At 40.7% G+C, this 13,406-nt stretch overlaps 1 protein-coding gene across 26 annotated transcripts in view; it reads right to left on the bottom strand.

Annotated features, from left to right (window-relative positions):
- The window catches only part of SORBS1 (sorbin and SH3 domain containing 1), a 164,435-nt gene that overhangs the window by 41,799 nt on the left and 109,230 nt on the right, over window positions 1-13,406 (bottom strand). For 19 of the 26 annotated variants that reach the window (XM_082285972.1, XM_082285977.1, XM_082285980.1 and 16 more), the window contains 7 exons: window positions 12,528-12,899; window positions 9,421-9,562; window positions 4,443-4,472; window positions 3,089-3,264; window positions 2,263-2,326; window positions 1,057-1,131; window positions 671-733 (listed from right to left, as the gene is read on the bottom strand). In XM_082285972.1, the coding sequence (XP_082142098.1) occupies window positions 671-733; window positions 1,057-1,131; window positions 2,263-2,326; window positions 3,089-3,264; window positions 4,443-4,472; window positions 9,421-9,562; window positions 12,528-12,899 (922 nt within the window). The remainder of the gene's footprint in view (window positions 1-670; window positions 734-1,056; window positions 1,132-2,262; window positions 2,327-3,088; window positions 3,265-4,442; window positions 4,473-9,420; window positions 9,563-12,527; window positions 12,900-13,406) is intronic. The other 7 variants (XM_082285983.1, XM_082285985.1, XM_082285989.1 and 4 more) reach the window with 3 other exon arrangements.

Genomic DNA, 13,406 nt, shown 5'->3' with positions numbered 1-13,406 from the left:
TCACCATGCCTGAAACATGACTGCAAAGCATTCTGATTTGAATACAAAGTTTAAGTGAATCTGCTGAGCACATGAAGAGATAAGGTAAAGACAGTGTTATTTCAAGTAGCAAGATGTGCTGATGAGACCAAACTCTGTCCTTGCCTAGATATGCCACGTGCACCTAAGACCAGCCCTGAACCTATGTTACCAAGTTATTTTTATTTTAAAAGACTACACTGAGGGACTGATCCAAAACCCACTGAAGCAAGCAGCCTTTTTGCTTCAGTGACATTCTGGGTCTGGCCCTAATACTATGTTAATGTTAAAACCAGAAGCAAATAATTAATAAAATTTATTGATTTGAAAGGAGGGGGAGAAATCTCAGTTAAACCATATCTTTACAGGTAAAGTCAGCAATCTAGACATGTTAAATAATCACTGCACACGCAACTGATAAGCGCATAAAACCAAGCAAACCCCAAGTTTGCAGCATTAGTCAAATACTAGTTACAAAGGCAGAGGAGCACTGCAAAGCCAAAAAGGCATCATACAGTCAAGGCAAGGCTTAGAGTGCAGCAAATCATTATGAGGCAGCATAATGCTCAGCAACTAGAAAAAACTCCAGGAAGAAAATAAAGGGATAAGGCAGCATTTGTGCAGATAAATATATATGGACCTTTATTATTACCTTCAGAGATAGGACTAGGAGTAGACGCAGGAAACTGGTATGTAGGAGAATAAGGATTGTCTTCTGCAGCAGAGAAAAGCAGTGGATTTTGAGACTATCCACAAGGAAGTGGAGGTTATGCTTCATCCCCCAACTTCTATCACCATATGATTTTATTCCCTACTTTAATAACACTAGGATAGATGGTATTAGACTTTAAAAAAAGATTAATAGATTAGCAAAGGTTTAGTTATTTTATGCATCGCACACGAAGGTATACCGGGCATAACTGAATTTCCAGGCAGTGTAACAGAAAGCTAGAACCTGAATCTAGTTACTATTAGGGCACTATAGTACAGTTAACTCAAAGCACAAGACAACAGATACTCTGACTGAACTTCTGGTACCTTCAGTTTTTTGCTGGATTTCAGGAAGTTCAGGAAATATGTAGGTAGGGCAATAAGGGTTTTCTTCAGGATTGTCTAAGGAGAGGAACATGATTTGCAAAAAAGAACAGAGAGGACAGATTTAACGGGGAAGAAGGGCGAGCCAAGAATCCATTCAAGCTGACTGCAGAACAGTCCCTCCCGTGCTGATGTTCTAGCTTGACACAACCTAGAATGCCTCTTTGTTCATTGCTGCCTTGCATGTCTGGGCCTCGTGAGAGATCCTGGAAGCCAAGGGGACTGAACTCATTCTCCTCCATCTGAGCATGGGCTCTAACTGAGCTAAAGAACCTCTGTTAGGAGCAGGAGGATTAGGAAATAGTTCAACCCCTCCTCATTCCATGCGCTACAGCACAGCATTTATCTATGCATAAAGCTCATCAGGACAGCACCTGCAGCAGCAAATACAGCTCCAGTTTGGCATGCTCCACATTTTGCTACAGAAGCACAGATCTGAGCTGCGCTTGCCTGCGTGTCAGGCTGTTCAGAGGGTTCAGTTTGCAAATGCTACTGCAGCCATTTCTCACACAGAAGAAAAATGTGAATGTATCAGCAGTCAGGCATAGAAGTGCGCCAAGGTGGGAATCCCTTGAGAGTGCACCACTAAAACGTTTGGAAGTCCTCACCACAATTCTAGGTTTTTAAAGGAGAAAGATAGGGGTTTTGAAAAAGCAGAGTTCAGATTTTGAATTCACCAAAAATTAGTGGAAACCTTTCCACTGGTTTCAGTGAACTTCAAATCATGCTTTGTTGTGCAGATACTAAAGCTTAACAGTATACAAAGTTTTCTCTTATGCACAGAGATGTTTCAGGGATAACCTACTGTATTTTAGAAGTGTGTGGATTGGGTTAGCTGGTAAAACTGGAGTTCAGGGACCTATTTTCTCCAAGTATGAAATTATTATTGGCTTTTCTGGTCTCAAATAGTATACTTGATTTCATGTTCACCTTTCAGAACAACTCAGACCTTTCTTTGGACTTCACTGTTCTCTCACCATTGACTTCAAAGATTTCAAATACATTGGTTGAGTTCTGTGATGCAGAGCAAACACTAATTAACATAAAATGCTTTTATTTAACACTCAGTACAATTCTTCATATGAATGAAACAAAATGTCATCAAGGTGGTTCTTTTAAAGTAAATAAAAAACATCTGTGCTACAGTACCTCTATTTAGCTTGTGGATCTGTTTGAACATCGTCTTGTACCAGTCCTTTGATCTGTCTGTATTCTATTGGAAAAATAAATATACGTAGAAATAATCAACAATGGTTTTACCAGCCTTCAAAGTTATTCCAAATCTTCCAGCATTGAAAAAAAATTACACTCTGCTATGTGAAAGCTGTATGATATTAATATTCCAAAATATTAATTATTTCACTCAGGTATATCATCTCATATGAGGTTTTACTCAAGTAACTAATAATGAACAAGCTTTGCAGAGGCAGGCTGTAACCTCTGTAGAACTGCAGATTGTATGAAATGTTTTGCATATTAATCTGGTTTGACATCTAAAATTAAACATCTTGCCTATTTTAGTCATACATATCAATTTCCTAAGTATTCATTGGACAGTTAGAAACATTGAGTGATTAAGTCATTCCAGACATTAAGGGTAAGAACAGGTTAATAATTCTTCTCATAATTTCCTCTGAACACTGAATGAACGTAACCACATATAAAAGAGGTATCTGCCTCTAAGATAGCTAAAATGAGACAAAACTCTCCTTTAGCTGCTAGATGGGAAGGAAACAGAGGAGCAGAAAACATAATTTTCAGATACTGTGAGAAGAAATACTAATTTTTAATTTTCTTTTCCTGGAGGCAGCTGAAACGGGTCATAGCAAATGGAATAATTCATCATAAAATATATTGGAACTAGAATTCAATCTTCCCTTAAATCTCTGCAGCTGTAGTGAGTTCCCTCAGTCGTAAGGTAGGCAGAGCCTAGCTCAGGTTTTTCGCATCAACCACATGCTCAGTGTTGTCTTACCCTCAGTGGAATCCCAATATCATCGACAGAAGTATCAGCCATGTGGTGAAGGCTCTTGACAGTGCTTCTCTTTTCTTCCACCGCCTTCTTCTCACTTGGCACTGTCTCCTGAACCGGCTTGTCCCGTAGAAGTGCTGAATCAACTTTATCAGAAACTAATCTGTCTGGCACTGAATCTGGAAATGACAATGGGGGATTTTTACCTCATCCCAGCATTTCACAACATCACCATATTCCGCTCTTTTAAGGCAAAAATCCTAGCAAGTAGTTGATGAGACAGACTGTGTCACTGCTGGCTGTGCTTAGCAGCTAGACTGAAGGAAATCTCCCAAGAAAATGCCTGATGCCAGCCAAAGCAGGCAAGCACCTCTCAGGTTACCATCACACATCTCACGACAGTCTCAGCTGTCATATAAGACAATGGAGTATTTTGGTATCAAAAATTGTTTCTTTTAACTAATTAGTAACTCTACAATGTCACTCTTCATCAAAAAGCACCAGTGATAGTCTCCCGTACATCATTTTCTGCTGATTTCAGCCTGAAGGCGCATGGTATGTGGTAGTGGTGCGCTACTTTTTAACAGCTTGCATTCACCTGACAATTCCATTTGTTGCAGACAGTATATGATGTTTCCAATTCATTTCCATGCTTTAATCAGAGTGTGTAAACAACAAATGTTGTTTAAGCACACATAGGACATGATTGTACAGCAGTCTGCATAAAGATGGAGGGAAGTAACTAATTTCTTCAGATTGCCTTGCTTCCGAACTGGAATTCCTTGACACTGCCCAACTGACACACAGAGGTAGCAGCAGGCATCACCAAGGGACTTCAGGTTGCTCTGAAGCTCTACTCTGCTCTGCAGAGCTGTAGCACAGCAACCCTTAGCCAAGGACTTTTTCTATGCGGATTTCCTGGAGAGGAAACACCTGCAATTTTAGTCTGCCTCATCAAGACTTTTGCAAATCTGATAATTTTTACATCACTGCATGCATTGAAGAGAGAAAGACATGTTTATTCACATGCACATTACCATCCTGCCCAAAGCCATTAAAAATGTAGAAATCTGATAGGGGCAGACAGTGGAGGAAAGGCTCGTGCATAGCATTGATCTGTTGGCACCTTGAGCAATCACAACTATGCCCTGCAAAACTCAGTACTGAAGGATTTGTGTTTAAAAGGTTGGCACATTTTATGACTTAGGACAAACAGATGAGTAATTTAGTTGTTTGGTATATTTCTTTGCAGTTCCTGGGCAGTGTGTTTGCTAAAGGTACCCCAAAAGCTATCAAAGCAGCAGCTTTGCTCCAGCAGAGGCAGCAGCTGGGGAGTAGTAGACCTTTCACATCATACCTGCCAGGCTACTAAGCCTTTTTTGCTGTTCTGTGGTAAAGGAAGAAACAAAACAAAAAGAAACACAGAACAAATGTGTGAGACATAAACAGCAAGTGCTCTGGTGCTGCATTTCTGACAGGCAAGAAATATGCTGTAGAATGATAGCAGCTGCTGGAGAGAATCTGTTTTCAAATACCCTGCCACAGTGACAGCCCACAGTCCCTTCTCCACACAGCAGCCTCATGGAGTAACATAAATCTCATGATGCAGTGACCAACACATGTGAAAAGAGCACTTTTATTTAAATTTTCATTTTTTTCATAACATCGGAGAATGATACATTGGACAGGAGACAATTTGAAAACCAGTAAAAATTCAGAGTCAAGCAACTTGACAACTAACTCTGTTACCATTACCATAAAGTACATTTTGAAATAATACTGCTGCAGCATTTCAAAAGGATATAAGAAATGATTGAGTCATTGTGGGTATTTGCTGAATCTCATCACATATTACTGAGCCACAGATTCAGTGATTTGTGCACAGACACAGCTTGAAGGCTTTGATTCTCAAAACGGTCCCCTTGGTTAGAGGCTTTTCATTAATGAGTTCCCAGACTGGGATATTTGTGGTATCTCTCAGCAGGTTTGACCACCCTCAAGTTAGTGCTTTCTAAAAGGACACCCAAATCACAGCTGGGAATAAACCAAGAATGCTTAGCTCTCTGTTCGCTGCTTTTTTTACTCCCTAGCAATTAACTGTTTTCCTTAAAGCATGAAAGCCATTTGAAAAGAATAAAATACTTTAATGACATAAAAAGTACAAACACTTTTGAAAGCTCATATTGTTAGAGCAAAGATTAAAAACCTTTAATATATTAAACACACCTGTTATATATTAATGATAAACCATGCCATGCAATGCCTGCATGGGAAATAAGTGTGCTTTGGGGTGGCACAGAACACTTGCCAAGCAAGTCTGCAGTAGTAACAAACCTCCAGGTATGTGCTGTTTTCTAGAGGAACCCACCTTCACTAGATATTTGCACTAAGTGGATCTTCTCAGCAAGGGAGACTGGTATTTCTCTTTAGTGTAGCTCCCTGATCAATACCTCTGAACTTTGCTCTTTAGCCCCAGCTCTCTGCTCTGCTGACCACTGATGGCAGGCTGCTCCTGTTCATCATGCTCACACAATAGCTGCCAACACAGGAAAAAAAACCCTACATGCAGCGGGTAAGAGGAAGGGTCAGCACTCTGAGCCAGAAGAATAGATGGGAACCACCTGCTGCAGGGTAAGCAGGCCTCCTGGAATAGGTTGCTGTACTATGAGAAACTGCAAGTGAGAAATGCAACAATGGCCATCTCTGAAACTTGGGAGGAAAAATGTAAACGAGAATGGTCTCAGCTTCAGCCATCGCTTCGCAGAGGAGAACTGTGCTGAATCACTGAGCTCTTTTGACAAGAACATGTAGCTTAAGGAGTCAATGCCTGAGAGTTTTTTCCTCTTTTCCACAGAGGAGAGAATACCATGAATTAATAGACTTTTCATGGAAAAAACCCAAATGTACTTTTTACATGAAGGGAAGATCTCCTTTTCTCTTGTATCTCTGTGTAGGAAAGGGAGCAGCTGATGGATAGAAGCAGAAGAAGCAGGAGGTGTCTGCCCCTGACACACACCAGCTAACTGAGGCTTTCACCCTTGATATCTTGTGTTCTGGGACTGTAAGAAAAGGCCAAAAACTTGCAGGCTTCTCAGAGAAAGGGTCAAGCCAAGGGATAAAACTGCTGGGAACAGTGAAGGAATGATTACAGATGCCTTCGGAGGTCCCCCAGAAGAGGTAGCACTGGAGGAGACTAAGATTTGAAACCAGTAAAAAAAAAGGGGGGGAAGAAGAACCAAGTATTTGAGAACACGTTTAGTGCAAAATAAAGTCATTGAAAAGAAAATTTGCTAGAAATAAACAAGAGGATCTGAAATGACTTGCTTATGAGTTTTATTCCGTTGATATTACTGAAATCCAGGAGAAGAACATCTGAGATCTTTCACCACAACTTATTGAGATCAAGCAGACAAAAAAGGATATAGTGTACTTTCTGTGTTTCAAATGCCATTATCTACTTCTAAGTCTCTGATAGTTCCAAACCAAAGGGTCTTAAATGCAGATCAATGAACTAGCAAATAAAGCACAAAATAGTAAGAAGTAATAGTAATAAGCAGGAGATGTCTGGTACAACAGTCCCTTCAGAGAATAAGAGAACTAACTCCCTAAAAAGCAATCAATAATCCACTGACGAGAAAGAAAGTCACATTATCCATCTGGAAGACTAAACTACTAGAGACCTCAGACTTCCTGCATTAAAAAGACCTTGAAATTTCTAATTTACAGGGTATTTCAGAGCATACAAAAGGAATTTTTACTAAACATCATGCTGACATGAAGGAATTGATTTCAGTACCAAACATAATCAACCATTCAGGGGAAGGTGGACCATAACCTAGTAACAATTTGTTATTTGCCATGAGAGCAACCTAGTTTTGAGCAGATAAGGTTCATAAATATGAAACCAAATATGAATCATGTCAGCCAGGACAGAAATTCAATAGATAATTAAGATCTGAGAACCATTCAAGAATACTAAGTTAGCAGATCGAAATTTTAATGCTATGCTGGGATAAATCCTAGATAGGAATGGAAGCATAAGGAACTGCAGGAAACCCTCAACACATAAAAAGATGGGAAATGTACACCTACAAGAAGGCAACATATGCTGGGAAATGAAAGAAAATTACAGTGGAATAAAAGCATTAACAGAATGTCTCAGACTCAAGAATAGGTTTGAGGCACAAGAAGAATAAACAGAAACCTAGCAATGATCTTGTTCTTTTACAAAATAGGCACGATGGAACTGTTAATAAAAGGGCAGGAAAGATGACACATCTGATTACTATTTCCATTCTGCATTTGAAAAAAAAGCAGAAAAAAAGAAGTATGATGTCTCACTTTGCCTGATGGAGAAATACTTTCCACTACAACAGTAACTAAGGACTATGCTGAGGAACAACAACTGAGGTCAGATAAAAATGAGCATGTTCATATAAACCACAGTTAAGAGTTTTAGAATAGTTTTCTGCTCTAAAGAGAGCAGTTATGGAGACTAAACCATTCATCCTCAGTATGTCTTGGAACACATAGGAAACTCTAACAGGACAAGGAAGAAAGCAAATGTTGTGACAACCTTTGAAAAACATTAGTCTGATGGTTGGGACATCTGTCTGTCGAGTCAGCAATAATGCCATAAAAATGATTTACATGGGATCTTCTAATAAATACATACATGGTTGGACACAAACAGTGTCAATCAATACAAATTTGCGACTAAGATGCCTTGTCATGATACATGTAAATTACAAGTTTGACTAATACAGACTGAAAAACAGGAATTAGAATGATATACTTCACAGACATGATCAAATTGCATATCCAGCCATGATCCGTATCACAAAAAAACATGATGAGAGAAGGCTCTTCAGTCTATCAGGGTAAAGTATCATGAGTGCTAATAGCCAAAAGCAATATTCAGACAGGACAAAACCATGAAGGTAATTAGTAAATAGAATAATTTCACATCAGTTCTCCCAGAGCCAGTGTGAATGTTATCATCACATAATACAACTTGTCTCTTGTGCTCTTAAAGTCAACAGACAGAAAATATCCTTGTGTTGTATACACTGAAATACTCCAAATTTGATGAAAAAAAATGACCAGAAGCATATACCATCTCGAGAAAGTCAACAAAAAGCTTTGAGATTTAAAAAGGCTGCCTCAAATCATATTTTCTCCTCTTGATGCAGCTGAGGAATCCAGACATCCTCATTCAGGAGCACATAAGCAAAGCTGCTTCAGATGCTAGCAAAAAGGAGGAGACAATCCACTCATTACCCTTTTAATCTGGTGGGCTACAGTGAGAACACTATCTTCAGGATCAAAGACTGAAGCCTATTTTTAAAAGGCACTGACAAAAATCTCATTAAGAACTGCAAAGGAGCACATCAATGCTGTAATTAAAATGGCTACAGAATGAGAGTTCAGGCCTTGACCCTATTATCTGATTTTATTTTTTTTCTTTGCAAAAGGTAAGCCACAGCACTAGTGGCTAGATTCCTGGAGTTTCCCAAGCCCACTAGAAATCAAGGCAAACTGGACTGCATCTCTGTGGCCTGTTACAAGCTACAGTCTTTGGTGATGCACAAGGAACTGGGAAGCTGTGGTAATGCCAGCCATCAGGAGAACTAAAAAGGACAAGCGAAGTTTCCCTCCAAACCCAGAGGTAAAGAGATGGAACTATCCATTCAGGCTCTGTGAGAAAGGCTTTGATTACTGGGAGTTCTCAAACAAGGCTGTTTTGCTCATATCCAAATCCAGAGCTCAAGGATTACTGCAGTATGTGTTTGAGGTGATCCAGTTACTGATAGTGGAACGAATTGCCAAGATCAAACTTGTGGGCAAGCAGATTATTTACTATTGGGCAAATCATGCTACGAATTCAAGGTCAAATCTCTCCCACAGAGATCTGTAACAGAAAATACAGCTGCTTTCACACTGCAGTAGCTGAGAAGTAGCATATTACCTTTTCAAGCTACCTCAAGTTTCTTTGTGTCTACAGATATGTGGGAGCATACACCCTTTTCACCACAGCAAGACACCTGACAGCTGTTACCTTGCAATATCCAGCTTATTCATATGTCCACAGCCCAGTTAAAAACCTCTCCCCAGCCTCAAAGAGCTTCTGATCCACAGGTTTTAATTAGAAAAAACATACCACCTTCACTTGCCTGTTATATGTTCTAGTCACTAAGACTTTTTTGAGACAATTTTGTTAGTTCTTAGTAGTCCGGACCTAATTATCCACAGCACACACATTCTCCAGTTCCTTGTAGCCTAACATGTCGTTTGCTCATTTTGAGCCACAATTATCTATATGCAAGTCTCCTTACCTCGATTGTGCTGCAAGAGGACAATAGTGGGATTGACGATTGTGGTAGAAGGATAGGCAGAGGCAGACTTGCTGATGGAAGTGATGGAGGTTGGATAGTCAGTGCCAGGCTGGGGCACTTCATTTAGCACAGGACCTGGGTCCTGAAAAGAAGAGCAACACGTCATTAGCAGCGTGCAGAAGGCTGCTACACTGGGAAAATCTGGAAAAAACCCCTAACATTTTAGGCTGAATGAGAAGCATAATCACAGCAAATTTTAGTAAAAAAGGCATAAGCACAAGTATTACCTGGCTCCTTGTACATACCCTGCCCATTGTTAATGAAATTAGTTTGCTAAGGCAGTACTATAGTTACTTGGTGTTGGGTTTCACAGCTCCAACCCCAAAATAGGGCACTAAGTTCATCTAGCAGGCTCTTTGGAGCAAACACAAGGTGTCAGAAATGAGCAAATCTGGTTGGGGGGAAGATGCAGACATCTTTCCCCTGATACATCCACACACAAACATTTGATCCAAGAGTATTCCTTTCACAGCAAGTCAGACATGCAAAACTCATGCACTTCTGGAGTGAAACAGTATTACTGCAGCTGGTTTGGTAAGAAAAGTCCTAAGGAATTAAGTTAGCACCATCACTCAGGAGACAGTGTGATACCTACCTGATTAAAGCAATGACATAAAAAAGCCCCAAAACTGACAGAGGGTAAAAAGCAGGACTCTAGTAAGGAAGACGGCTTTGCCACTGGAGCACAGATAGCAAGCTGCTCTTGCTCTCCTAAAGCATCCAGGTCCAGTATTTGCTTATTTCAAAGCCACCTCTGATACCACCACAGCTCTGGCTGCTCTGTAGAAATACAGGCTGTGTCAGCAGAGAGACTTTGAAAACTAGCTCACCTTTGAAAAACCTCAGTCTATGGAAACTGGACTTTTGGTGGTGGTAAGATGGCTAAGATAAAGAAGGGATGACGACTAAAAACTGTGTGTGCATCAGTTTAGACTGAGATTTTTCAAAGCATCTTAAGGAATTTGGATGCACACAATTATCTTTAATGGGGACTGAGCATCCAAACAAAGAGAATATGGGACAGCAAACTAAATTCCTGCATTCCTGCTGCTCCACTGTCAGACTCAAATGCTGCAAGCCAGGGATCTGTAAAATCAGCTGACTAGTCAAGGGAATCTTCATCACTATTAAAAAAAACCCAAATATGCACAGAATATTGCTCCAGAAAAATCCCTGCTTCCAGATTTTCTGCGTAAGTGCAACTGCAACTGCAACTCAGTGCCCTTCATACACACCAGCATCAGATGAAAGAACTTACAGCATCAGGCAGGGGACTGAACAGGGGCCGAAGTGAGGCCTGGCACCAGAGCTCACAGACAAATCATAGTGACAATTGACCATAACCAGAACAAGCACCTACAGCCTCTCCAACCTTGAGGGGAAATGGGGAAGAACAATTTTGTTCTGTTGGATAAAGGTGATCTTGCTTCAAGCAGCAGCTGGTCAGGCCACAGATATTTCATGGGGACAGAAAAGAACCAATGGTCTTCAGAAACAGACCCAAGAGAGAGACCCAGCCCCATCTTTCTGACTGCGGTAACAACAATAACAATACGATTAGAGAAAAGGAGGAAGAGTCAGGGAAAAGTGTGAGAAAATGCTGTGAGCTTCACTTTGATAACTAAAACACAAATAAGAATCCCTCAAAGAAGAGGGATGCTGGATCAGGATAGGCTCAGCAGCCCCAGAGAAGTCACCAAAGAGGGTGAACAAAGACCATGTAAACCATTGTGGAAAACAGCTCTGTGACCACACGCCTGAAGTGAGCATGTCCAAAAATGTTTCAAAACTCTCATCTTAAGAAAGTCAGGTACAACAAAATTTCCACTGCTCCTCTATGACTTGGATACCTCCTGATTTTTTTTTTCTAGAGTCTGCACATAGGCTCCATTAAAAAAAAAAAACAAACCACAAAACAACCCAAAAAAACCATCCAAAACACAAACAAAGAACACCAAACAAACAAAAAACAAAGTAAAACCAAAAGAACAAATCCAAACTTTCATTCACTGCTCTCTGCAATAAAAACCCTACCAATTTTAATAAAAGTTGAAAGGCCAATGCTGAGAACTTTTGAAAATGTCATCCTTGGTTGTTATTTTTCTTTCCCCCAGCCCACGTGCCTGTTTGCTAGATCCCTATAGAGTCAAAGGGCAGAGCAAGCATCATCACAAGAGAATCCAGTTTCTGGTGAACTTCTTCCTTGTCCTGACAAGCAAGCATAAAAAAGAAGTGGCTGTAAGACTTTCAGTATGAGGAGGGTAGGGTAGTTTTTGCCTCCTCTGCAGTTTTAACTGAGAGATACTTTTCCTCCTTGTCCCTAAGGACTTTTTAAAATAAGCGATGAGCTTAAAGAGAAACAAAACCTAACCCAAGAAGAACACCATAAATTCCAAGCTCAAACTCCTGTGGACTGAATTATTCAAAATTTTAAAAGATGAGCAATTCCAAAATGAAGAGACACTCTCTGCCTAATCTACCGCATATCAACTCCATGCTTGGAAGACTCTTAGTACAGTAACTGATCTTATAACTTGTAGGTCATTGGATACTGGCAGCAATCTTACACTGATTTTATCAGGGATTTGTGTGGAGACCATATGGTCTTGTGGCTCCAAATGGAACAGAAAGCCAGCCCTAACCTTTAACTGGTCTGCTGTATTCTGCTTTAAATGTTATTCAAATACAATTAAGGATGCTATAAAAAGAGCCTGAAGAGATCAGTTAGTTGCAGCTATTCAGTTTATGTAGAATTCATTATTCTGAGCAAATCCTGTGAAGACTCTTAAGGTGTACATCACCCAGCAGAACAGGCACAAAGGGAGACAGTCAAATGTTGTGAGAAGTCAAAAGAAAAGTTCAAAGCTGCACAAGGCAGGCAAACTGCATGCACTAGCACAGGATGCAAACAGGGTTTCAGTTGTCATGCTGCTGGCAGGGAGTGAGTCATCACTCCTCCCTCAAGTTTAGTATTGCAAGGAGAAAGTAATTTTAATCCAGGAATACAAATTTAGGAAAAGGGCGAGGAGGGTACTTGGCAAGCTTACTGTATGTGAGACGACTCCAGTGATTTCAGGCTTCAAGCCCCTGTGCAAAGCCCCTGTGACTGGAGGGACAAGTGAAGGTGGTGATGAGAAGAATGGCAGTTTCGGGTAAACAGAGGGTAATGTGCCAGATGTGGAGGGTGCTTGGTTATGGTGGGAGCCCTTCTGGAGATGTGGGGGAATGAAATCGTCTAGAGTTGGAAAAGTCAAGGGTGAGCCAGGAGAAACAATCTCAGGGAATACGGAGCCTTGCCCAAAAGGAACCAGAGGCGGTGGTGGAGTGCTGGAGCTGCCTTCTTGTTGTCTGTCTGGATTAACCTGGAGGAGGGGGACTACTATAACTCCAGGCTGAGCTGAGGTGGTGGCAGTGGCATCCTGTAGGAAACAAGGTGTTGTTATGTATTGGGGGAGATCCATACTTTAGTCTAATGCAGCCATATTGTGTCATGCAAGGAATGTACCCAAAATGATACAAAGCCCCAGCAGATCATCTTTCCTTAAAGAGACATACTACTTCTGCTTGCAGCCCTGGCCTCTGTGAACACATGTTTTCACAAAAATCTTCATTCACCCTCACCACCCCTCTTCTCCAGTCCTGTGTAGTGAGGCTAAATCAAAACAAAGAACAGCTCAGCATTTACCATCACTTGAGAAGCTCTAACCATTACATATTACAGAGTTTGCTTCTTTCACATCTCACTAAAACAGATCCTCACCAGCCCAACCCAACTCCCTACAAACACCACAAACACACACACAAACACACAGATCAACGTTGAGGGGACACACATGGGGTGTTAAATATTATCAAGCAGAAGACCACAAGACTCAGGGTAGCACAACAAGTGCTGAGAAATTAGGTTGGAGGAGAATAAAGCATTA

The sequence above is a fragment of the Coloeus monedula genome (genome assembly GCF_965178545.1).
Source record: "Coloeus monedula genome assembly, chromosome: 8".
In the NCBI taxonomy this organism is placed as follows: Eukaryota; Metazoa; Chordata; class Aves; order Passeriformes; family Corvidae; genus Coloeus; species Coloeus monedula.
This window is presented reverse-complemented; position numbering and strand designations above follow the sequence as displayed.